The 25,018-nt window shown below is 43.6% G+C and overlaps 2 protein-coding genes across 3 annotated transcripts in view; one reads left to right on the top strand and one right to left on the bottom strand.

The window, feature by feature from the left end:
• Nucleotides 1-17,467, bottom strand: part of LOC115104286 (growth factor receptor-bound protein 2) — a 37,235-nt gene extending 19,768 nt beyond the window's left edge. The window contains exon 1 of the mRNA XM_065006617.1: nt 17,385-17,467. Coding sequence (XP_064862689.1) covers nt 17,385-17,462 — 78 coding nt within the window. The 5' untranslated portion in view covers nt 17,463-17,467. The remainder of the gene's footprint in view (nt 1-17,384) is intronic.
• A 1,707-nt stretch (nt 17,468-19,174) lies between these two features.
• Nucleotides 19,175-23,309, top strand: LOC115104284 (melanin-concentrating hormone receptor 1-like). 2 transcript variants are annotated; one of them, XM_029625649.2, is made up of 3 exons: nt 19,175-19,893; nt 20,356-20,470; nt 21,001-23,309. In XM_029625649.2, the coding sequence occupies exons 2-3, from the start codon at nt 20,392-20,394 to the stop codon at nt 22,029-22,031; spliced, it is 1,110 nt and encodes a 369-aa protein (XP_029481509.1). In that variant the 5' UTR covers nt 19,175-19,893; nt 20,356-20,391; the 3' UTR covers nt 22,032-23,309. The 2 variants fall into 2 exon arrangements, with proteins under 2 accessions (XP_029481509.1, XP_064862688.1); XM_065006616.1 differs by having other exon boundaries at nt 19,175-20,470.
• Nucleotides 23,310-25,018: the final 1,709 nt, after the last annotated feature.

Here is a 25,018-nt window from a genome sequence, read left to right as displayed (position 1 = left end):
ACGCAATCCAGAGACCATTTCTATGAATCAAGTCTGCAGATTATGCTGGAGTGTGAAATTAACAGAGGCCAGTAGATAAAGTGTGTTCCAACTATGGGCCTCCCAGGCCTGTTGTTTCTGATAATGGACTTCTGTCGTGCATTTACAATTAAAACAACGGAGATAAAAACCCACATGTTCATCCATCCAGCGATTAAGCAAGGGCTGGTTCATTAACTTGTCTACTCACATTCAACCATTGGTCAGCTTTTTGAGAGACGGGAACAGAAAAACTAGGATTATCTTTATCAGTTTACCCTGTACTCAACGCACACGGACAAATGAATCGTATCAATTAGGATCATGACGGATAAAACCGCGAACAAGGCCTCTGTTCATCATCTGACAATGCTGCCTGTGTGTAGTGTATGAGCGCACGAGAGACAGTAACTGTATTCAAAATCTGTGAAAGTAACGTGACAAAGCAAATAGTTTGGCGTACATGGAATGCACCCATTGGAAGGCCTGGTATGTTGACACGTTGGCGGCTGTGCTATGACTCCAACAGACTGGGGAAGGTCAAGAGCACACTGACCCTCCTTCCCCACAGCAAGGGAGCAGACACTCACTCTGAGGAGGAGTGCTGATATGCACCAGAAAGAGAAGCTTCCCCTGCCGCTAATGAAGCACTCCAACACTCCTGTAATTAACACAATGCTAAGGGCCATTACCACATGGGGAGCCGCCCCGCCACCCCACAGCTGCATTCCCCTAGTCAGCTCAAACTCAACTGAGGTGAATGGACCAATACATTACATCATGAAATCACTAGGGCTTTTTAAGTACCACTTCATAAACCAAGGCACCGGGGAAAGTAACATTTGAAAGGGTCTCAAACAGGACTTCTAGTGACGCATATGTAGAGAGCAGAGATGAGGTTAATCCAAATTTCAATTCTTGTCTGTTGGATTAGAATTTCTTCATGTCTAGAATTAAAAAGGACTAAATCTGGCACTGTGTACAGCCATCTGTATTGAAGGCCAGCTGTTGTATGGAGTATGGAATTAGGGCTCAGCTCTGGTCAATGCCAGCTTTACCAACTGCTCAGTGGTGGAATGGACTACCCATTATTACAATGGCGGTCGGGTCTGTCTACACGATAATCTAAAGATTGTGCAACACGCTCTCTGAAACAGATAAGCAAGAGGCATTTTGGCTTCCATCATCAGCAGTGGAGGGTTAGAGAACAATTCAGACAACCCCATTACTGGTCGCGCTTGACATGTTCTAAAACACTGCTTGGTAGCTTAGTACTGGAGATTCAGCCATAACTCCACACTACTTCTGTGTAAGGAGAAAGGGCTCCAGCAGAATGTGCCACAGTGAAGCCAGTCAGTGAGGAGAGGAGCAGTCTACTCACACCCCTTGCCCAATCCCCATCCCCTGAGGAGGTTTTCTAGGGAATGGGGACAGCCAGGGATGGGAAGGACCAAAAATAAGCAGCAAGCCAAAAGAGATTGATACTGCAGGTTGATACTCACCCCTCTCTTCACATTAGAGCAGGAAGGGTGATTTGCATTAACAGGAAGGATGAGACAGGGTGGCAGGAGTCCTAATTAGGTCTTTGACTCACTGCTACGCTACGAAGCCCTGCTCCTCTCAGGAGGAGAGGCATGATGGACCAGTTCAGAGGAATCCCACTCCTTGTGATCAGCTCAAGAAAAGTCCTCCGGGTAAATAGAAAATGGGGGCATCTCTATTTTATGGCAGCAGCCAGTCCCACACGGCGTGTATGAAGTCCAAATTAGCAGTAGCCTATATTCCATGTACAGTTTGTTCCCATGTAAACCATATAAGCAGAGGGAACAGAGAGGAGAACTTCGTGTGTGTGACAAAAGTAAAACAAAACAGACAACAGAATAAGAAGATTCTACAAGGCTTTATGTTGGCTAGAATCATACTTTATCGTACATGCATAAAGAACCATTAGATGTGGTTTATCTGCAGCATGGAGGAGGCAGAGTGTCAGATGGTGTGTGTGTGAGAGAGAGATGTCTAACAGGGTGTTTATGTCCAGTAGCTGTGATCAAGGAGCATTGGGCCACCCTAATCCCTGCTTTAGAAGGGCGCTTTAACGAGCTTCACATGCTGCCCACAATGGATTACCGTATTAGAGTGCACGCTGCAGCCGCCTTCCTCCCCACTCTCACTAGCAAACTCACTCTCTCCGTGTCTCTCTCCTCCTGAGCCCAGCTGAGACGTCGGCTAGCAGCAGCAGCCTGGGTCTGGTGGTCTCCAGGCGCTCATGGTGATGAGCTCTGGGACAGCCACTACTGGGGTAGGGGGCAGACTAATCTCATCTCTCAACTACAGCACAGTGGAGAGGAGGGGTACGGGTGAAAGGATGACATGAGATAATATGAGAGTGAGAGAGAGTGGGAGGTTGAGGAAGAGTGACTCAGTTTGTGTCCACCCTGCAATGCAGAGGACCCTGGGGCTCCATCCAACCCACAGGTGTCTGCCTGCCTCAATGCCCTTGCCCATAAACCGAGGTGCACACAGGGAGCCTGTGACATTATCTGGTTAGATATTTATCAGTGACTCACATTCATCCAGCCATCAGGCCCAGTGATGCCTGACTAAAGCAATGGCCTGCTCTGATCCCAATTTCCCCATGAGTGCCACAAGCTGACTCTGGGCAGATAGCATTTACTGCTCTGGCGAGCGCAGAGTCAGCAGACACTGTGGATGATGGAGAGACTAGGAGACAGGTAGCAGTGCCACTATGTTGACATGAAGAGCCCAATCTTGTCCTTTGGTTCCTGGGAAAGCGTGGGTGGGCGCCAGGGTAAATCAGTGTTAAGCAAGCGGGCCCGCTGCCGCTTGCTTTCCCCAGAGAACATAGATAAGGATGCCAAACAGTCAAGACTCCATTTCAGTCCATTAACACAGTGAGGCAATATTTGCCATTTCCATCCTTCTGAGGGCAGTGACAACAGGGTGCCGGTGGTGACATGGACAGAAAGCCTTCCACTGTGTTGCTAAGGGACACCATGTTCACTGTTCAATCACTTCCTCCTCTTAACTTCTGTCTCCTAAATATGACTCACAACCGTGACACACTTCTGCAAGTCAGCCAGGTGCAGCTTTAAAACTCCACATTACTAACCGGCCGCGACCGGGAGGTCCGTGGGGCGACGCACAATTGGCCCAGCGTCGTCCGGGTTAGGGAGGGCTTGGCCGGTAGGGATGTCCTTGTCTCATCACGCACCAGCGACTCCCGTGGCGGGCCGGGCGCAGTGCGCGCTAACCAAGGTTGCCAGGTGCACAGTGTTTCCTCCGACACATTGGTGCGGCTGGCTTCCGGGTTGGATGCGCGCTGTGTTAAGAAGCAGTGCAGCTTGGTTGGGTTGTGTATCGGAGGACGCATGACTTTCAACCCTCGTCTCTCCCGAGCCCGTACGGGAGTTGTAGCGATGAGACAAGATAGTAGCTACTAAAACAATTGGATACCACAAAATTGGGGAGAAAAAGGGGTAAAAATTAGACAACAAAAAAACTCCACATTACGGGGATGGGGGGGGGGGGGGGGGGTCTGCCATGGCTTGTGTCATAGAATGTGTTCCAAGACAACTTCTAGAAAAGTTCCCCTGCTACCTAATAAGGCCACATTAGCTCTGTTCTGACAACAGAGGGGAGGGGGAGACATAGGCTTATTTAAGTCCCACTCTCATGGGACGCCACACTTAATTAGAGAAACCCCATGACTCTCACTACACTTACAGCTACTGAAACACACAATGTGGCTGGTCCCTTAACATGGCAGGGGAACTTGGAAGGTTCCTGGCTGGGAGAATGGCGTAGTAGAGGCCCTCAGCTGAACCAAAAACTTCACACTGAGCACCACGGCAGGGATTTAAACATTTTCCACTCATGCAGACTTAAAAACAGACCTATAATTTAACTGTCGGGTTCTGGGAATAAAAAATACAATTACTGGATCTGATCTGGTTTGAGTCAACTTGTTTGCTCAGAGGATTCCTGATGTATTAATCAGGCTCTGCTCAGAACTGGAGTGAGGGGAATGATCAGCATAAGAGGGCACAGCAGGCACTCTTCTCTCCTCTGTGGTAAATCAAATGGGAGATGGGATCGATAGCTGCGCAGAGAGCTAATAAGTGATAGGGGAGATTAATCGGAGGCTTAGAAGAAGTAACTGGCTAAAAGCTTCAGAGCTCCCCCTTTGAGAGTAAAAGCTAGTGGATAGTGATATGGAGAGCCCCCCCAAAAAAGGATCATAACTGAGAAAAAAGAACTGCAATTAAAAAGATAAAGGGGTTCAAAAGAGGGGTTGTGTAAACAAAATGTAATAAGGGATCATGAAGTATGATTAAATATACTCAAAAATCTAAACGCAACAAGTAAAAATGTCCAATGATTTTAGAGTTAATATAAGGAAATCAATCAATTGAAATCAATTCATTAGGCACTAATCTATGGATTTCACACAACTGGGAATACAGATATGCATCTGTTGGTCAGAAGGGAAAAAAGGTTGAGGGTATGGATCAGAAAACCATTCCGTATCTGGTCTGACATACATTTACCTCGTGTAGTGCGACATCTCCTTTGCATAGAGTTGATCAGGCTGTTGATTGTGGCCTGTGGAATTATGTCCCACTCCTCTTCAATGGCTGTGCGAAGTTGCTTGATATCGGCGGGAACTGGAACACGAAATGGCACGACAATGGGCCTTAGGATCTCATCACAATATCTCTGTGCATTCAAATTGTCATTGATAAAATGCAATTGTGTTAGTTGTCCGTAGCTTACGCCTTCCCATACCATAACCCCACCGGCACCATGGAGCACTGTTAACAACATTGACATCAGTAAACCGCTCGCCCACACGACACCATACACGCTGTGTGCCAGAAACAGTAGAAACTGGGATTAATCCCCGAAGAGCTCACTTCTCCAGCGTGCCGGTTACGATGCCGAACTGCAGTCAGATCAAGACCCCGGTGAGGAGGAATAGGATGCAGTTGAGCTTCCCTAAGATGGCTTTCTGACAGTTTGTGCAATAATTCTTCAGTTGTGCAAACCCACAGTTTCAGCTGTCCGGGGAGCTATTCTCAGACGATCCCACAGGTGAAGAAGCCGGATGTGGAGGTCCTGGGCTGGCGTGGTTACATGTGGTTGTGAGGCTGGTTGGAAGTACTGCCAAATTCTCTAAAACGACATTGGAGGCAACTTATGGTAGATAAATTAACCTTAAATTCTCTGGCAACAGCTCTGGTGGACATTCCTGCAGTCAGAACCCCAATTGCACAATCCTTCAGAACTCAGAAGCATTGTGTTGTATGACAAAACTGCACATTGTTTAAGTGGCCTTTTGTCCTCAGCACAAAGTGTACCTGTGTAATGATCCTGCTGTTTAATCAGTTTCTTGATATGCCACACCTGTCCGGTGGATGGATGATCTTGGGAAAAAGAGAAATGCTCACTAACAGGGATGTAAACAAATGTGTGAACAAAATGTGAGAGAAATACATTTGTGCTTATGGAACATTTCAGGGATATTTTATTTGAGCTCATGAAACATGGGACCAACACTTTAAATGTTGTGTTTGTATTTCTGTTGTTCAGTAAAGCTAATCCAGCTACTCTTTGGTGATGAGTAAGAGACCCACAGGCTGGTGTATTCTTACATGCCGTTTTGCACTTTGTAATCCAGTGCAGCACTGTAGGTGTGGGGTGTCGTGATCGACTGTGCCGCGGAGACAGGAAGCTGCTGGGGGTGAAAAAGGCTCCAAACAGGAAGTGAGCTAAGCTGTGGTGAGAGCTGCACTGCACACACACGCATGTGCCAGTGCACAAGCTCAATCTGCATTCCAAGGTTCCCAGCACTCTGAAGTAGGAGGGAATGTCCCCCTTTACTGTGGCACATACTCCTAAAACAGCAATTCTGATCAGTTTGCACAGTGAAAGATTAAAAAGGTAGATATAGACTGGAGCTGGGACGATAAACCTGAAAATTATCGACACCGACCATACCCATCACAGGCATTTTGCTGACATTGTTCATTACGATAAGTAGCCTACACTAGAGAAATGTAAAGTTTGAAATGAAATGTTTGCCAATATGGGGGGTTGTTGATGGGACAATTGATAGGTAAAACCATCAAAATAGTAGTAGTAGTACTTTAAATGATAATTTTAAAAAAGGTGCACATTAAATGTTATTAACTTCAATTTATCATTATCGCATGAATTCAGGCAATTTATCATGATATAGATTTTTGTCCATATCGCTCAGCTCTAATATAGACCAATTAAGGCCATCCTTTACCATTCACAGTGCCAAATGGGAGAGTGTTAGCTTAACACCAGCCTCTAGTTCAGCAGCAGAAGAGTAGAGGGGGGAAGAGAGAGGCAGAGAAGGGAATAAGTGTGAGTGAATGCTGCTGAAGGCTACCGGGCAAACTCTCCTCTGTGGCCTTCTCCTGGTCATCAGTTATAGCTGCTTTATGGGAGCGAAAGTGGAGCACCGCCTGACTGGAGCTCATATCAGGGCTGCATGACAAGACATCAGGTTGTCTTGATAACCTGAGACGTGACTGGATACAACGCAATAAGAAAAGGTAACATCCAGCCACTTTCCCCGTGCTTAGGTCTAAAGATAGGATGCAATATCTCTCAGAAATTGTTGTGTAAAATGGGACTGAGAAATATGTATTTTATAAACTTATTTTATATACCCCAAAAGCTTGTGTGCACCAGTTTATAAAAACTGAACTTGACGTGAGAATGTCCTTTCCTCCATGCAAACTTCAGACCATGCATAGTGGTTGAGGTATTGTATTGCAAGCAGACAAGTAAGTATTTTGTGCAAATGGGATATAGGATGACACGCTTACTTCAAAAAAACATAACCTGATAACAAGATGCAGCCATTTGAGGCTGTGAGAAGAGAGAAAATCTAGGCTGTGTTCAAATACACATACTGTATACTACATACATAATGAGTATATACACACTAAATTAGTTCATTTTAGTATACTGTAAACAAACGGTATCCTTTCAGTTGAGCCTACTAGCGCATCGCCGGTCTACCGGAAGTTGATGCTGTTGCTATGCAACCTCTTGCTAGCTTGTTAGCATAACAAATTACTAGCTAAACATTTTATGATTTCGGGTGTGTTCGTAAATTCAATCTCAAGTGCCAGAGTGCGCTCTGGGCATTCGTAAATCCAGAGCCTTGTCAGATTGTCCATTTGTAAATTCAGAGCGTATCGTTCTCAGAGCATTCAGAGCGCACACTGGATGCTCTGGCTGAGGAGTAGGGTTGAGCCGGGCGTTCTGACCTCACAACGGCAGTCAAGCACCAAAGCTAACTGGCTAGCACGCCCATTTTCTGAAGAATCGCAAACTACATACTCAATTTAAAGTCACAAATAGTATGGTTAGTGCAGTTAGTATGAGTATTCGAACACAGCTCTAGCGTTTTATTTTTGTAATCTAAAATAATTCAACATAGGACTCATAACAGAATACATTTCTCACCTTTTCTGGCCGTGATAGGTTCATATTCCTGAATACAACAAACTACCATGCACATCACTCGTTCAATTGAGCATAAGTGAATAGATAAGCCATGCATTTCAAGTTCTGCTGTACGTGAACCCATAGGCATCACAGTTTATAGCCTACAGACTAATTGAACAAGTGAACAACAATTTGCCATTATAGTCTCTTTCAGAAACTGTCGTCGCAGTCCTTTTCTAAATACAGCATACATTAACATTCTGCCAACACAGTAAATAGACCGGTAACTTATGTAAAATATTTGATTATTGCTGTACGATAGGAGCGTGACATCATAAACCTATTTAATCTCAAAGCCTATACCAAGGCAGAACATGGAAACAATTCATTGATTAACAAAATATTTAAAAATTCTTTGTTTATATAGAAGTGTGGGCTGTAGCCTACATTTAAATTGATTCCAACATGCAACCAATGTTGCAAAATATGCTGACAAGCAGGATGCATGTTGTTTGAAGAAATAAAAGTCACTGCAAAATATCTGAACATTCTGCCCACACATCTACAGAAATGTGATCAAATACGCAATTGCTGCTTCTTTTACAAAACTGCCGTGGCCTAATTTAAAATAGTGTCAAATTATACAGCAAATAAAGTGCGTTATTGTCACCATAAACGGTGAATGGAGGGTGTTATTGTCACCATAAAAGGTGAATAGAGGGCATTTTCCGGGCAGAGTTTTATTGCTCGTTCACAGTCCAGGTCTGGTTTATAGGTGAAACATGAGTATGTATGGCATGCGCAGGGCCTCCCGAGTGGCTCAGTGGTCTAAGGCGCTGCATCACAATGTTGCTGTGCCACTAGAGATTCTGGGTTTGAGTCCAGGCTCTGTCGCAACCGGGAGACCATTGGTCCAGGGTCGTCCGGGTTAGGGGAGGGTTTGGCCGGCAGGGATAAACCTAAACAAACCTAAACACTACTAGGCTATTCCCCTCAGGTTTTTTTGTAATGGTGGATGATTTGAGATGGGTGAATAAATGTACAGTAAGCATAGCCTAAAACAATAAAAATGACTTTAAAAATCAGTAACATTTTTATTTCACATGACATACACTGACTGGACGCATCTGGCATCATGGCTCGTGTAGCCTTAGCTTCCGTTGTGATAGAAGAGCACAGCGATGAGGTATTGGCTGCCCTGCCATATGGCATGACTGACTTGAGGTGCCCATAGGAAAAACATCTAGGGCAGATAAAAAAGGAGATTTACAGCTCACTGCTTCTACAATATGGCATTGGCAGCATTATAATGGCACTCTGGTTCTCAAATAGAGGGCTGTCTTTTGCTGTACAAATAGATCTGAAAAAGCACTGGCTGCATTCATGCTTCTCAAAGGAGAACTAGCCAAGAGCATAAAGAATAGGGTTCTATTGTCAGAGGCAGTGAGCCTAACCCAAAGGAGAATTTTCTGAAACCCCCCAAAACTAAAATTAGTTCCTTCCCCTTTTTAACGCTGATGCAAACTCACATGACACACTGTGAAACTAAGTTAATCAGCACAATGTGAGGAAAAAATTTACCAGATATTTTTCACATTAGCTACGTACATTTTAGTGTGCGCTAAGATTATTCTATTAACACTTCACTATTTAGGTTAATATGTAAAGAAACTCTACGGAAACTCAGAAATATCTAACAGCTTTAAAATGTACGTTTAATAAAAACAGGAAGGTAGGAGTACAGCTCTGTTGTGTACGCCATTTATTGATAAGCAGAAAAAAAAAAATGTGCAACACCACACACACACACAAAGATGTCTATATGAGGTACATGTTCTTCAATTACAGTTAGCCTAATATGGACAGTATAATTCAGCGCCAAGACTACCATCCTGCACCTGAGAAAACTCTAGGTAAGCTAAACAGAGCGGGAAAGAAAAGGGTAGAAAAAAAGGCCTTTTTTGTAGGAACATTTCAGCCGTTGTTGCTGTCAGAATGTGATTGCCCGCTTAGTCTCTGTGTGTAACAAATAAGAGGGATACATTTGTGTGTGACTCAGGGCTGCAAATTAGAGGAGCCCTGGCTGGTCAATCAGCTGTGTGAGTCAGTGGTAGAGGCCGAGGAACAGTGCAACCTGAATGCTCAACACAATGTGAAAACAACAGGACCATACACTGCACACGTCCCCACTGTGGTCAGAATCAAAGGCAGGCCACATGAGTGGCTATGACCACTCACTCTCACAGAAAACACTGAAAAGGCTATGCGGACACTTCTGACCTGCAAACCGATATTTAATTTCAGAATTTGTTAAAATTATGTTAAGGGTTAGGGTTTGGATAATTAAGGAAAAAAATTTAAAAGTAATTTCAGGTCAGCAGTGTTCTTACAGTCTCTCTCAGAAAACACATGAAGGGCAACACATTGAAAGGGTAATGTAAAAGAGAACACAAACAGGCTACATATACATTCACACACAAAATGCATGCACAGACTAATTTCACCAAACTTTCCCACAGCTCAATCATGGTAAAAACACAGACTTTCTGTCAGCTCTTGTGGAAACCAGTTTAAGTCTTACTTCCCTCTTTTCGAGCAATGGAAAAAACTCCCAAGAGCACCACGTAATTAGATAATAACGGCCTTCAGAAAACATGTAAAAATCATGACCAGCTCTACTCCAAAAAATACAAATAGCATGGGCTTTAGTGAACCTTAAATATTCAACCAGACATTGCATTCTAGCGAGAGAAATCAGTAAAGCAAACTTTTAATCCAAAGTGACTGCTGTCATATACACACACAAAACCTACTGACTGAATACTGAGGGAAAGAGGTTTAAAGATATCTTGATTTCACATAGTCGATCTTTTGAATCTGGATTATAGAATGATGTATATTTCTGTAAAAAGACATTGTCATGTTTATGAAACACAACAAAAGGCTTACACAGCAGCATGAGGCGATTAATGCATGTTACGTTCCAATCCCACCCCTTTCATCCCATCAATGGTGGAGCTTTAGATAACTAGTTATGTAAAGGGTCTTTTCTAAAAGCAGGCGGAAATGAGGGTGAAATAAATTGCTGTGTAGCACCAGCTAGTCGCTAAACATCTTCACAACTGTTTGGATTAAGAATCCTATTTCGTCTTTAAGAAGCCTTCAGTTGATATCCTGTGATTGACATACAGTTTATCAATCACTGACATGTACAAGCATTTCTTTCATCAGCTACACCACCAGACTGTAGGCACTGACATCACAGCACAGCTTCTGGTTTGAGAGGGCCAACTCACAATCTTGTTCAGAGGACAGAGACTCTTACAGTCTAGGCTTCAGCCACCCAGAGACTAACAGTGACACACCGAGAGAGAGAGGTAACACAGAGACGATACATTGTGTGAAACACAAGGGCTCAACAGATGCTCCTGTGTGGTGGAGGGGGGATAGAAAATAGAATACAAACACCAGATCTCTCCATGCTGGTGCACTTAAGGCGACTTTGGGGGCTTTGAATAACAAAGCCTCAACACAGGCCATCCTCTCGTGAGAGAGACCCCTTGTCTCAAAAGCAGAGATGCTTAGGCTAGGCACTAGCAGGCAGTACTGGAGATAGATGTTGAGGAAAGCATGCCTCAGACACTGATACTCAATCTTGGATGGATTTTTGAATGCAATACCCTGCATGCAAACTAAACTGGGTTTAATAATTCAGTAGACAGAAGAAACAGATACTAAGCTTTAAAGAGGTGAAAGTTACACATTATCATGATAAATACCTTCGAATAGATTGATGATTAATTAATCACAAGACTACTCAGTCTACTCTACAGTATGTGAACCTGAAAATTTGCATAAAACTGCACAGACTTGGAAACAGAACGGCTGAGCTACCTAGTTTCCTTTCCCATTTTTAAAATATCACACTGACAGCTTTGTCTGATATGATAAACTGACTGATGCTTTATCACATATAAAAATGTCCAGACTGAATGGAAGCAGCAGGCTATTTGGGGGTGTTGAGGTTAAGATTCAAGCGAGGCCTATTTATGTGTTAATTTCCTTTCTGTGCCGTAGAACCAGTCATACAATAAGTAGACTTTATCTGAAGTGATTGTTCTGTACACAGAAATGATCACACTGCTGTTTGAAACATAAGGCAGACAAAAAAGGCCCATCTTGAGCACTAGCCATGTAGCAGGCCATTTAAAATGTGACCAAATCTACCTTGCAACTAGTGACTCTCAGCCCTGTTAATTTGGGAGCAGGCCAAACCTAAAAAGGACAAATCCCACACTCCTCAAATAGAAAGCGGACAACCTCTAACGGTCACAACGAACGACAGCTTGCCAAAAGGCAGAACACAACCCCTGGATTTCAAACTGTTGGTTTATAATCTAGGATTAATCTTTTTAAGTGTAATAATCCGGCTATGCTCACTACTCTTTGATGATTACCTTACCTCAGGGGAACAATTGGTCTGAAGAAAAACCTGTCTTAGCAAATAATGGTTGCTCCAAGCTGCCTTCAAGGTTTAGGCTTCATTTCGTGGTTTAGCCTACATGCTAAACATGCTACGATGTGAGGCGCCTGTGGTCATTATGGGGGATGGAGAGGATATGGACATGTTCTGTCCTGTCCCACAGAAGAGTAATCTGGAGGGGAGAACATTCAGACATGTACCCTGCTATCAGTAGAGTGAGGAAGGGGGGGTAAGAAATTAAGAGTTGTAGTAGTTGGAGAAAGGGAGACTTGTCAAGTGAACGGACTACGGTTCCCCTCAAACCTGGTGGCGCCAGATGAGGTAGCCATCAACCAAGCATCGCCTCCCCATTTCAGATTCTGTCTCCCCTCTATTTCTGTGAACGACTCTGAAGGGAAAACCTCAGTGAGTGACATTGGCAAGTCACTGCTACTGCAGAAAAACTGCTGTTCTGGGGGGTGTTGCTCTAAATAGGCCGACCATCCCCTCCCCGAATGTGGAGCTTGCTCGGCACTGTTCTGTTAATGACCCCTCTTTCCCAGTCAGATCACCCACTGCACTCATTCACATCACACATCACAACAAAGGCAATTATGATGAAAGGGTAATAAATCCATTTGAATTCAATCACTTTTTGACGGCACACCTTTCGTTTAAACAAAACCTTCCATACATATTTGCCTGTTTTAAGAAAGTTCATTTTTGTACATGAATGCAAAAACATTCACGTGCTCAAAGTTCACCTATTGTGTATACCTGGTCATACAATGAAACATTAATGTCTTCAACACTAGAAAAGATAAACGGTTGAGACTGATATAATTTAAAAACAGGATTTTCTACCTATTTTATAATTTTGTGATTTTTTAAATTCACCTTTTTTCAAGTGCCTTTAACCTTAAAATGTCAATGATCTAAAAACACATATTTTTGGTAGAACGGCCATCTTTTTGGTAGAAGTTAAAATATTAATTGCAATGGTATACCAGGGAAATGGTAGTCTGATCCACACCAATTTTTTTTCTCCCCAATTTCGTGGTATCCAAGGAATTACTATCTTGTCTCATCGCTACAACTCCCGTATGTGCTCGGGAGAGACGAAGATCGAAAGTCATGCGTCCCCCGAAACACAACCCAACCAAGCCACACTGCTTCTTAACACAGCGCGCAAACACTGTGCACCTGGCGACCTTGGTTAGCACCCGGCCCGCCACAGGAGTCGCAGGTGCGCGATGAGACAAGGATATCCCTAACGGCCAAACCCTCCCTAACTCGGACGACGCTAGGCCAATTGTGCGTCGCCCCACGGACCTCCCGGTCGCGGCCGGCTGCAACAGAGCCTGGGCGCGAACCCAGAGTCTCTGGTGGTACTGCGATGCAGAGCACTGCGCCACCAGGGAGGCCCTACACCAATCTTTTTTTAAGGTGTCCAACTGATGCATATCTGTATTCCCAGTCATGTGAAATCTATAGATTAGGGCCTAATTAATGTATTTCAATTGAGTGGTTTCCTTAGGAACTGTGTTTCCTTAGAAAATTGTTGCATTTATATTTAGTATTATTTTATTTATTTATTGTAAAATAATTTGACAACCCTGTTTATAGGGTTGGACAGGTGCAGTGAAATGTGTTGTTTTACAGGCTCAGTCAGTAGTACGGCACCCCTGGAGATTTTAAATGCTATCAAACTCAACTGCTTATCTTTTCCAGTAATGAAGATATGGATGTCTCATGGTGGGGTGTGCAAAATGACTGACAAAGTGACTGAATTCAAAAAGAGATTCACCCGTAAGTGAGAAGCACCAATCATTCTACTGAGGACCCCCTGGTGATTCCTAGAAATTGAAGCCAAAACATGTCAGCCAAAGAACAAAAGCAGCACAGAGAAAGGATTATGACATGCAAGGTTCCAGGGACAGAGCAGGAGGAGGGGCTAGCCAAATGCACTTAAAGAGATTCTCTAGGACAATGGACCCTAGACCCCATGCTCTGGTAGTGCATACTCCTTTCACATGCAAACTCATGCCTCTGCAAGGTAGACAGGCTGACAATGTCCTTCTCCGTGTTGAAGATCTGATGTGATCAAGTGCTAAAAATGGATTTGGAAGGGTAAAAAGCAGACTGTCTGAATCGCCCAATCAACAAACATTTCACTCTGGATAGCGTGCCGTCTACTTCTAGAAGTTAACTTCTTTCAGAGTAACACTAACGATTCTGGCTGTGAAAAATTAGATCACTTTTTTCTTCTTCTGATATGCAAATGTAATAAGAACCCTCTAATAAGTAGCTCTACTTTCTATGCCCTCTCTCCCCCAGAGCCCCCTGGTGAGATAAGGCCTCTTCAAAACCCCATAGTGAACCACGTACGAAGACAAAAAAACACAGGCCAAAATGAATTAATATATTCCCAGACTAAAAAGAAAAGTTGACTGCACCTAGTCTGCATACAATCCTTTTCATATGTATAAGTAGCAATATTCAAGAGGCATGAGAGAATTCCTCAAGATCATATTGACACATACGAAGGGCTGGATGAAGGGAGGCAGAATGGACAAGGCCATTTAAACATTTCTACAACAGATATAATGAGACTTGTTCTCATATGGCAGGACCTACTTATTACAAAGTTAGCACTTAGATGAGTGCTGAAATTAAACCGTACGGGGGGAGAACCTTTCAAGTACGTGGTTTTTAGATACCCATGCAATCAAAATGTATTCTGTTACTTCGCTCACACCAGTATTCCACGGGTCTTTCTCTGATCTGTCGATGATGCCGAGGGCATGTGGGCGCATGGCGGTCTAGCCTGTGGCTTACGCAACTCCTACAGGAATTTTAGAGTATCGCTGTGCTGCAGGCATTGCGTTCTGCCATCAAGCTGCTCGCCGCCTCACCCCCGCGGTCTGATTAATATTTATGCAGAGCTCGGTGCTGCTGGGGGCTTGGGCGAGGGGGGTGTCCGATCACAGGGGCCCAGCACCACGCTGGCATCGGAGGCTAGGAGGGACGGGAGTATATCTCTTGTAACCACAGCGTTGGACCTGTCCTAAAGCTACAGAGGGTACTGCATATGGCTCAGTACATCACTGGGGCCAAGCCCCCTGCCATTCAGGCCCTAAATACTAGGCATGTCAGAGGAAGGCATAAAAAAAATCCAGTCACCCAACTCATAGACCGTTCTCTCTGCTACCGCACGGCAAGAGGTACCGGAACGACAAGTTTAGGTCCAAAGGCTCCTTAACAGCTTCTACCCTCAAGCCATAAGACTGCTGAACAATTAATCAAATGGCCACCCAGACAATTTACATTGACACCGCCGGCACCCCTTGTATATAGCCTCATAGTTATTTTATTGGGATACTTTCATTTTTTCCCTTTAGTTTATTTAGTAAATATTTTATCAACTATTTATTGAACTGCATTGTAGGTTAATTTAAGTGCTTGTAGGTAAGCATTTCACAGTAAGGTATAACTCTTTGTTGTTTGTCACACTGACTTGCTTTATCTTGGCCAGGTTGCAGTTGTAAATGAGAACTTGTTCTCAACTAGCCTACCTGGTTAAAAAAGTGGAGAAAAAAAGGTCTACAGTTATATTCGGCACGTGACAAATAACATTAGATTTGAAATGAAGAGTATTGTGTTTCTGTGGTTATAGGGGTCTTGTGTAAGAGACCACTGTGCTTAACTAGCTTTAAACATTACTTAACTATGCTTTAAAACCCAGAAATGAGCTGGTCAAGAACATATTTTCTGAATGTGACTCATGTTGAAGAGACTGGGTGGGTTTTTAAAACAAGTGGGAGATGACTACTGATACTGTTTCAACAGCAGTGTCTTCTCCAACTGTATGAGAGGCAGGTGGGTTCCTGTTGCCTGTCAACACACACCGCTATTATGGTGTAAGAACAGGGACGGTTTGCACTGGTGTGTTATGTTCATCAAGTGTCCCAGAGAAAACATTGTTGACATTCATCCATGACATTAATACAAAAATAGTGCATGAGGCATTCTGATGGGGTGTACGGAGTAGTTCAAAGGATTTAAAGTGTACAGAATCTTACAAACATGTAGTTGCTAGCAAGAGAGAGGTTTAGACCATGGTGCTTGCCTACGGAGCTGTGAGGGGAACGGCACCTCAGTACCTCCAGGCTCTGATCAGGCCCTACACCCAAACAAGGGCACTGCGTTCATCCACCTCTGGCCTGCTCGCCTCCCTACCACTGAGGAAGTACAGTTCCCGCGCAGCCCAGTCAAAACTGTTCGCTGCTCTGGCCCCCAATGGTGGAACAAACTCCCTCACGACGCCAGGACAGCGGAGTCAATCACCACTTTCCGGAGACACCTGAAACCCCACCCCTTTCAGGAATACCTAGGATAGGATAAAGTAATCCTTCTCACCCCCCCCCCTTAAAAGATTTAGATGCACTATTGTAAAGTGGCTGTTCCACTGGATGTCTTAAGGTGAACGCACCAATTTGTAAGTCGCTCTGGATAAGAGCGTCTGCTAAATGACTTAAATGTAAATGTTTAGCTCCATTTGCCACACACACACAATCGTTTGAAACGTAAATCAAAACATATGATGGCTGGTGTGCTTAGGCGGTAAATTTACCCCCTCTTTACCTAAAACCCATTGACATTCAGAGGGATTATGATGATTACATTTAAATCCCAGAGCACTTGCATATGATTTTTTTCTCCTAATATCTTGCAGTCCCATGATGATCAAGCTCTGAAAATGGACTGAGCTCTTTTCAGGGAGCATGAAAGTGAGGCTTTGAGTAGGATGGCTGTCTGAAGTGATACATTGGCCCCAGGTTGTGTCAGATTAGAGAAGTTGAAGGATTGACATTTCAATAGCGTGAAATAAACCCATCCGCTAAGGCCTTGTGTTCCCAGTGTGGAGCCCTATCACTCTACTAGGCCTAAAGCTTGTATTGAGCGTACTGTGATGTTGGCTTATTCATTGAATAAGGTGTAGCTTAAGATACCGATACTATACTGTGTGTGAAGAAAGGGCTGAGGAAAGAAAGTGCAAAGAGGAACAATGCAGAAGGCAACAACTCTGACAAATAAACTGTTGAGTTGCTGTTATTTACTAGACGTGGGGCGATAAGGTCTTTGATATTTTCCATGATAAACATTTTATTGTAGCTGGTTTGCGATAGAAAAACATGTTTGTGTAATTCAAATGTATTTTTTCTTGACAATTGAGGGGCATATGATCACAGAAAACCAATTTGATGTGCCGCTAAAAATATAAGTAGATTAACAACCTTCGATCAGGTGAATTATACAATCCTTTAAAGCAGATAACTAGCAGTTACCAAGCCTTGCAATTAAATAATTAAATAAAAAAATGCACTCATCCTACCTTTAGAACTTCCCCACGTTTAAAACTTAACTCGTCGTCAGCAGTGGCTTTGAAATCATATTTGGCAATGGCCTCCATGGTACGGATTGTTGGATAACTGTGTATAACCGTGGGTTTAGGGTACTTGTGAGGGTGAATGCTGTTTTATTCCCTGTCGTTGATGTGTGGAGACCAGTAACTTCAGCATAAAAAAAATAACTGTTCAAGAATTCCGTGATCGGTTGCTTGCTCCGAGTCGCTCCTCCCGTCTATGACCCGTTCCTTTAGGGATGGATCCTCACATAAAGCTCACAGAAGGTATCTGCAAAAAAGGGAGACACATGTCACAAATTAATATCTAGCATCTCTGTTTACGTCTGGGTGTTGTGTTGGTCGAACCACTGTATGATGATGGGACTGAAATTGAGATGGGTGGAGCTCGTTTTGCATGGCTGGTGCCCCGGGTGGACGGAGGATATTAATTTTAGACCATTCCATTGGTCCTAAGTGAAATCTCAACCCACCTGGAGCACCTGGCAATGCAAAACGAACTGTACCAATGTCAGAATTAAATCCACTAGTGGTTGGCCAAGATTTGACAATTGTCAGGCCATTGTTGGGTTAAGGAATGGTGGAGCGCTAAAGTCTGTAGCTACCTGTTGTAGTGCAACATTCCTCATGCGAAGTGGTTTACTAGCCCTCCAATCAGATTCGTTGTTTACTAAACATTTCTTAGCCTGCTTGTTACACACACACACAACAATCAAAACCCGCACTGGAATATACAATTTCTGCATCAATTCGATACTTTCCGCTACGTAGGTCACTACTAGTTACCCAGGCTTACTTACCAACTATGCGAAGTACGTTATATTAAGTGACTAACTAGCTAGTTGGTGAACAACATCTTTCTAGGTTATTATTTGACCATTAACGTTATTGGGAGGCTTTCTGGCAACTCTCGTTATCAGTTTGTTTGTGACACAACTTCCACTTGTAGGAAAGTCAGTTAACTAACGTTAGGTACCCTAGACATTAGGGCCAGTGATATAGCCAATTCTACTACATGTGAGCTAAATTCACTTATGTTGGTTGTACTGTGAAACACCGTTTACAGCTGTTTTGAATTAGAGCTATGAGACAGTTCAAACGCTAGACATGTGAAAGCGGAAGCTAACGTTAGCTAGCAACTAGCCAAAACGAAAAAGCTAGCCGGCTATTTACCTAGCTACTAGTAACAACAAACAAGTAAAAGACACCAACCTATTTAGCTAACAGTTATTTGTTTAATATCCAGGTTAAAATGTTTGTGTGCAGTTATGCATGTGAATTCGTCGTTTCTAGGAAAGACTGCATGGAAAGCAGGTAGGCCTATTAGCTAGCTACAGTACTATAGCTAACCAAAGCAAAAAACGAAGAAAATACTTTCGTATGCTAGCGGGTACTGTAGCTGGCTGGCTAGCCTTGGCTTAGGATTCAGTAGAACGAGACAAAAACTCACCCGCCAGTTAACCTGTGAAATGTAAACTTCTTGCTTGATCAAATGTCCTTATTGTTTAGAATCCACACTTTATCGTTTTTTTAGTGGAGGTAAATGTACAAAATCCGTCTGTTTTTGCTTAAACTCGAACTAGCCAGCGACGTTTATTTCCGCTTCCTTCCAGATGCTTTGGGTGCTGCTGCTGCTGCTGCTTCGGCTCCTGCCTCGCGCTGTGAGCAGAGTGTCTGACCAGCCCATAGGTCTCGTCTGCGAGCCACTGGACCGTCTATCGCGATACTTTCACCTAATAGCTAGCTGCATAAAGCTCTGTGGTTGCATTGCTCTTTTAAAAACAAATTCAAGTACAGCGAAAATATATGTATCTCTGTCTGTCACAACTTTGTTATGCCTGATGCAGCAATAGGCAATATAGATTAAAGTGTTGTTGTACTACTTTAAAACACATTTCTTTTACATAGCTAGTTAGATGGTGAAAACATAGGAAAGTGCGTCACCTAGTGGCAAATGGTTTCCACTACGTTTCTACACACAAAATAAAAATGCTTACACCCTGGTGTCAAGGGACGAAAGGCAATGAAATTAATGATTGGAATACAAATAGCTACATTTAGAAGGATTGTCAAAGTCCCCCTATCCTTGTGGCACGTTTTTTGTTCTTAGTTGTTGTCAATCCAACAAACAGTGCCATCACAAACGGGCATCAATCTTGACAGTGGCACTGTGTTACTTGTGCACCTAGGCACTTACAAACTGGTATCACACATAGCCTATTATTGCTACGATGCAAAATCAGTTGTCACAACGTGTCTCTATGTACCCCTCCTCTTTTTCTCTGCCATATAGGGCAGGATGCGAAGCCACCATATGAAATGTTGGCAAGGCACATCACTGTAAACCTCACAGGCTCTCTTTCAAGAATTATTCTTGTGTGAGGGAGTGCTTTGATTAGCAACACCTACTGGTGTAAAGATAGAAGAAGAAGACCAATTGGATTTTGAGGAGAGGCTACAGAAATAGAAGCAGGAAAAGGTCAGTTTGTACAAATTCACCCCGTCTCCACTGAATTACTTTGATTGATTGATTAATTGATGTACTAGAATAATTGGAGCCTGGTTCATCACCAATAATTACAGTGCACAACATAGACAAGGGCGCCCGTGCCTTTCTTTGGGTCTAAGATGTTTACAATTCGGGTTGTAAAGAATGTTGAGTAGTTACAAATGTTTCACCTTTATATTTTTGAGACTGTGATGAGGAGAAGGAATTTCCCGAATATATTTTGATGTCATTACAACAATTCTTGCCACTATGGAATAATACATTTCACGATTCGACTGCATCTATTTGAGCACGAAGTGGGTTTTATTGACAGTAGCCAAGCAGAACAATAATAGTATAGCCTACTGATGACAGAATATTTATTTCTATAGTCTACTCTGATGGTAATTAGGTCTACGTTATTTGCCTGTTTTCATATCATTTTTCATTTAGAGCCCATCCATTTGTTGAGCTTAGTCTAACTTCGAAATGGACTTCGAAAATGTATCGAATGAGAACTGGTCTCAGACGTCTCTCCCATCATACAACTCACCCGAAAGTCCAACAGGTAGGTAGCCTGTGATTTTCCTGATTTCATGCATGAATGTTATAATGTAAAATCAATGTTAATTAATTCAATGTTATCCTGGGAATTTAGTCCTATGACTTTTACTTTACATTTGAATGAAATTATAAAATGTTAACGCGTGGTTTAAATAAACAACAAGGCCCGAGATGTGGTATATGGCAAAATACTACAAACCCCCAAGGCGCCTTATTGCTATTTTAAACTGGTTACCAACGTAACTAAAACAGCAAAAATACATGTTCTGTCATTCCCCTAGGATACCATCTGATATACAACTGCATTCAGGGCTTGAACCACCAAGTTTATAATTAGCTATGTATATCAGCACCACATGAGTTGGCAGCTCCCATCTCTGAGGATTAGTTTGGAGTCTCTGATCTTTGTGATGTAGCAGCCAGGAGTGACAATATACTGTTAGTAAAAATCAAGACTTACTGTATGCAAGCGAACACCTGTCTGAATGACACTGCAACATGAGACTGAATGTAATTTTCCTGTCATACTTACAGAAAATGATGTGCCCTACCACAACGTCCTAATGCCCAGCATTTTCGGTGTCATCTGTTTCTTTGGGATTATTGGCAACTGCATTGTCATCTACACCATTGTGAAGAAGACCAAGTTCCGAGCCCTGCAGACAGTGCCGGACATCTTCATCTTCAGCTTGTCTTTAGTGGACCTCCTCTTCCTCCTGGGCATGCCCTTCCTCATCCACCAGCTCCTGGGCAACGGTTCCTGGTGCTTTGGTGACATCATGTGCACGGTCATAACCGCCTTGGACTCCAACAGCCAGATAGTGAGCACTTACATCCTCACCGTCATGACTCTGGACCGCTACCTGGCCACGGTCCATCCCATCCGCTTCAACCATGTGCGCACACCCTGCGTGGCGGGGGCTGCGGTGGGTCTGGTGTGGGTGCTCTCCCTGGTCTCCATCACTCCCGTGTGGATGTATGCTGGCCTTATGCCCAGAGGGGACGGCTCAGTGGGCTGTGCCCTCCTGCTGCCCAATCCAGCCACTGACACCTACTGGTTTACCCTCTACCAGTTTGTGATGGCCTTCGCCCTGCCTCTGGTCATCATCTGCGTGGTGTTCTTCAAGATCCTTCAGAACATGTCTGCCACAGTGGCCCCCCTGCCCCAGCGCAGCTTGAGAGTACGTACACGTAAGGTGACCCGTATGGCTGTGGCTATATGCCTGGCCTTCTTCATCTGCTGGGCTCCGTACTACATCCTGCAGCTGGCCCACCTGGGGGTTCAGAGGCCCAGCTTTGCCTTCCTCTATGTCTACAACATTGCCATCAGCATGGGTTACGCTAACAGCTGCGTCAACCCATACCTCTACATTTTGCTGAGTGAGACCTTTAAGAGGCAGTTCATTGTGGCCATCCGGCCGAACAATCGGGTCTTCGGGTTGAACTCTGTCATGGCTGACGGTAGTGTGAGTCTGAGACTGGCCCCAGAGTGTAATCATCAGTCTCAGTCCTCCAGAGACCTACTAGTACACAACATGCTGCCTGTCACTGTGGCTGTGCACTGAGTCAGGAGCCCTAGCCGAGCCCCATCCCTCAGCCCTAGTTCCATGAATCTGGGCTCTCTCTCAGCTCAGTGGGAAGTGGTGCCCCCATCAGACAGTCATGCTCCCAATGTGTATGACAGGGTTAACGTGCAATGTATGTAGAAATGCTGAGTGTGTACAGTATCTATTTTGTACACAGCAGTACTGTGTTTATAAGACACTTTTCCCTACAGGGACATTCAACTTCGTCCTATTAATCCTATCCTATCATGCTCTAATGAAGGAACTGTGAATACAGGGACTTTGTACTAGTATTCAGTAGGCAATTGAACTGTAGGCTATTAGTAACAATGTGTACTTTTATAAAAGGAAGTCATCCCACAGTTATCAATAACACTATTTTGCAGTTCTGTTTCAAGTGGTAACAATTTGTATTTCGTTTTCTTTGATGATTTGACAGATTTCCACTGCAGTTCAATGTGTTAAAACAGGTTTCTGTGTAGATATGTGATATTCTGTGATTCTGTCATCGGTCCGTCCAGTCAGTGATCTGAGAAGCAGGGAAATCACACCTTGTCATTATGTAATCTATGTCTATACTGAAACCTGTGTGATGACTGTGATCATTGAGAAAGTTGTGACGTATTGATGTATTATTTTGGGCTATCTTCTAATATGTTGTCCTTAGTCATTTTGTAATATTGAATATGTGCAGCCTGTCTATTACCATGTAATGTCCGTGATCACCAAGGAAACCTCTATGTTGTTATCTTTGGGAAAAGAATAATGTTCTGATGCACGATGCAGTGTTGAATGACTGCAATTGATCCAAAGGGATTTCTAGATGTTACAATAAAGAATTAAAGCATGAGACGTAAGACAAACCCAATGCAATACAGTAGCAGCAGAACTGTCTGTGCTAGAGTGCATTTTGTGTATTTGTGAAGAGCTCTTATTCTCAGAGAAGGGGAAGCACACATAAAAGAGGAAAAAGCACTCTGTCCAAACAAAGCAATATTTTACCTGATGGCTGCTGTAGAAGAGAGGCAGGTTATCTGCTGGTAATCTTGGAAAAGGGCAAAGTTATCACTGGGCTGGAAATGAACCATTTGTAGGGTAGTAATGGCTTGCTTTAGAAGGAGGAAAATGCAATATTGAACTCTGCCGCTCTCAAACCCAGACACCCAGACATTACTATTGTTATTACATTCCCAGGAAAATTGGATTCCCTTCCAACACTGTCCAGAAATAAAGTACCTGAATTGGTGTTCAATCAAATAAATCAAACTAATGTGACAATACTGTGCACTTGTATGTATGTGTGAGGAGTAAAATGGAGGTAAAGCAAATCAAAATACGAAGGGAATCCAATTTTTGACCCCGCTTTACCAACTCATTAGTGGTATTAAAATGGATCCTGGTTCACTTCTCATTTATGGAACCACAACACTGCACCAGGGTACAAATACATTAATAATGCACATCAAGTATTTAATTTACCTCAGTAACTCAAAATGGCCATTACCAAAGGAAAACCCCAGATGAAAGCGATATCCTACTGCAATGTACACAAGTGGTTTTGGAATTAAGAGCTGTCCTAGTATAGGCTGCAGAAATAGTGATAACAACTGGGGGTTTCTCATACAAGTTCAGCACTCTATAGAAAGGGAAAGGGGGATACCTAGTCAGTTGTACAACTGAATGCCTTAAACTGACATGTGTCTTACCGCATTTAACCCAACCCCTCTGAATCAGAGAGGTGCGGGGGGCTGCCTTAATCGACATCCACGTCTTCGGGGCCCGGGGAACAGTGGGTTAACTGCCTTGCTCAGGGGCAGAACGACAGATTTGTACCTTGTCAGCTCGGGGATTTAAACATAGTAGAACTTCCAGTGTATGTAAATATGATATATTTACAATATTAGTATCATGTGCCTTTCCTTTTGGCATTCTCATTATGTAATATGTAAATGATAAAGGCAGTAGTGTATGTGCGTGGGCGTGCGTGCGAAGGTAATCAGAACATGCATATGCACTATTAGGCAGGCACAGATACTAACCTGTTGACTTTTCCTGTGGTAATGGATTTGTGATGGTGTTGTTGTTGTTTTTTTACCCCTTTTTCGTGGTATCCAATTGGTAGTAGTTACAGTATTGTCTCATCGCTGCAACTCCCGTACGGACTCGGGAGAGGCGAAGGTCGAGAGCCATGTGTCCTCCAAAACACAACCCAACCAAGCCGCACTGCTTCTTGACACAATGCACATCCAACCTGGAAGCCAGCCGCACCAATGTGTCGGGGGAAACACCGTACACCTGGCGACATGGTCAGCGTGCACTGCGCCTGGCCCGCCACAGGAGTCGTTAGTGCGTGATGAGACAAGGATATCCCTGCCGGCCAAAACCCCCCTAACCCCCCCTACAATTGTGCGCCGCCCCATGGGCCTCCCGGTCGCGGCCGGCTTCGACAGAGCCTGGGCTCGAACCCAGAATCTCTGGTGGCACAGCTAGCGCTGACCGGTATGATTTTATTAGTAAAGAAAGGACATAAGCCCAAAACTACACATGAAAACTTTACCATATTACAAAATGAATGTCTGAACACATTAAAGAACAGTAATAATAACAGTAGTACTAACAATAACAAAAACATTAAAATGTTCACAATCTGTCAGTCAATGGCGGTTACATTCTGTGTGTTCTCATGCACATGTTGGACATGGTGGTTGTTGCATGTGCCTGGACTTGGGTTATAGATGAGTCGCAGGCACTCCACCCACTTGCCAAAATCAAGAGACCCACGTATGCTTGGACGTCTGTCCGGTCTACCTCCTTCCAGTTGTCTTTGTAAACGCGTCTCCCCTCCAAGTTGGTCATGTTTATCACTATAGTTTTGATTGACTCTGTGAGGAACAGTTCGAAGCAGGATTTTATGTCATCAACCCTGGATATGGCGTATCTCGTTGGCCCTGGGGTCATCCTGATAACATTTTCAGTCGACCTCTCCT

Source organism: Oncorhynchus nerka, linkage group LG21, assembly GCF_034236695.1.
Source record: "Oncorhynchus nerka isolate Pitt River linkage group LG21, Oner_Uvic_2.0, whole genome shotgun sequence".
Lineage (NCBI taxonomy): Eukaryota > Metazoa > Chordata > Actinopteri > Salmoniformes > Salmonidae > Oncorhynchus > Oncorhynchus nerka.
This window is presented reverse-complemented; position numbering and strand designations above follow the sequence as displayed.

What these genes read in the sequence shown, in the direction of transcription:
- LOC115104284 (XM_029625649.2), top strand. Translation starts at nt 20,392, where the DNA reads ATGGACTTCGAAAATGTATCGAATGAGAACTGGTCTCAGACGTCTCTC. An exon ending in CTCACCCGAAAGTCCAACAG is followed by an intron (nt 20,471 to 21,000) that starts GTAGGTAGCCTG and finishes TCATACTTACAG; the next exon opens with AAAATGATGTGCCCTACCAC.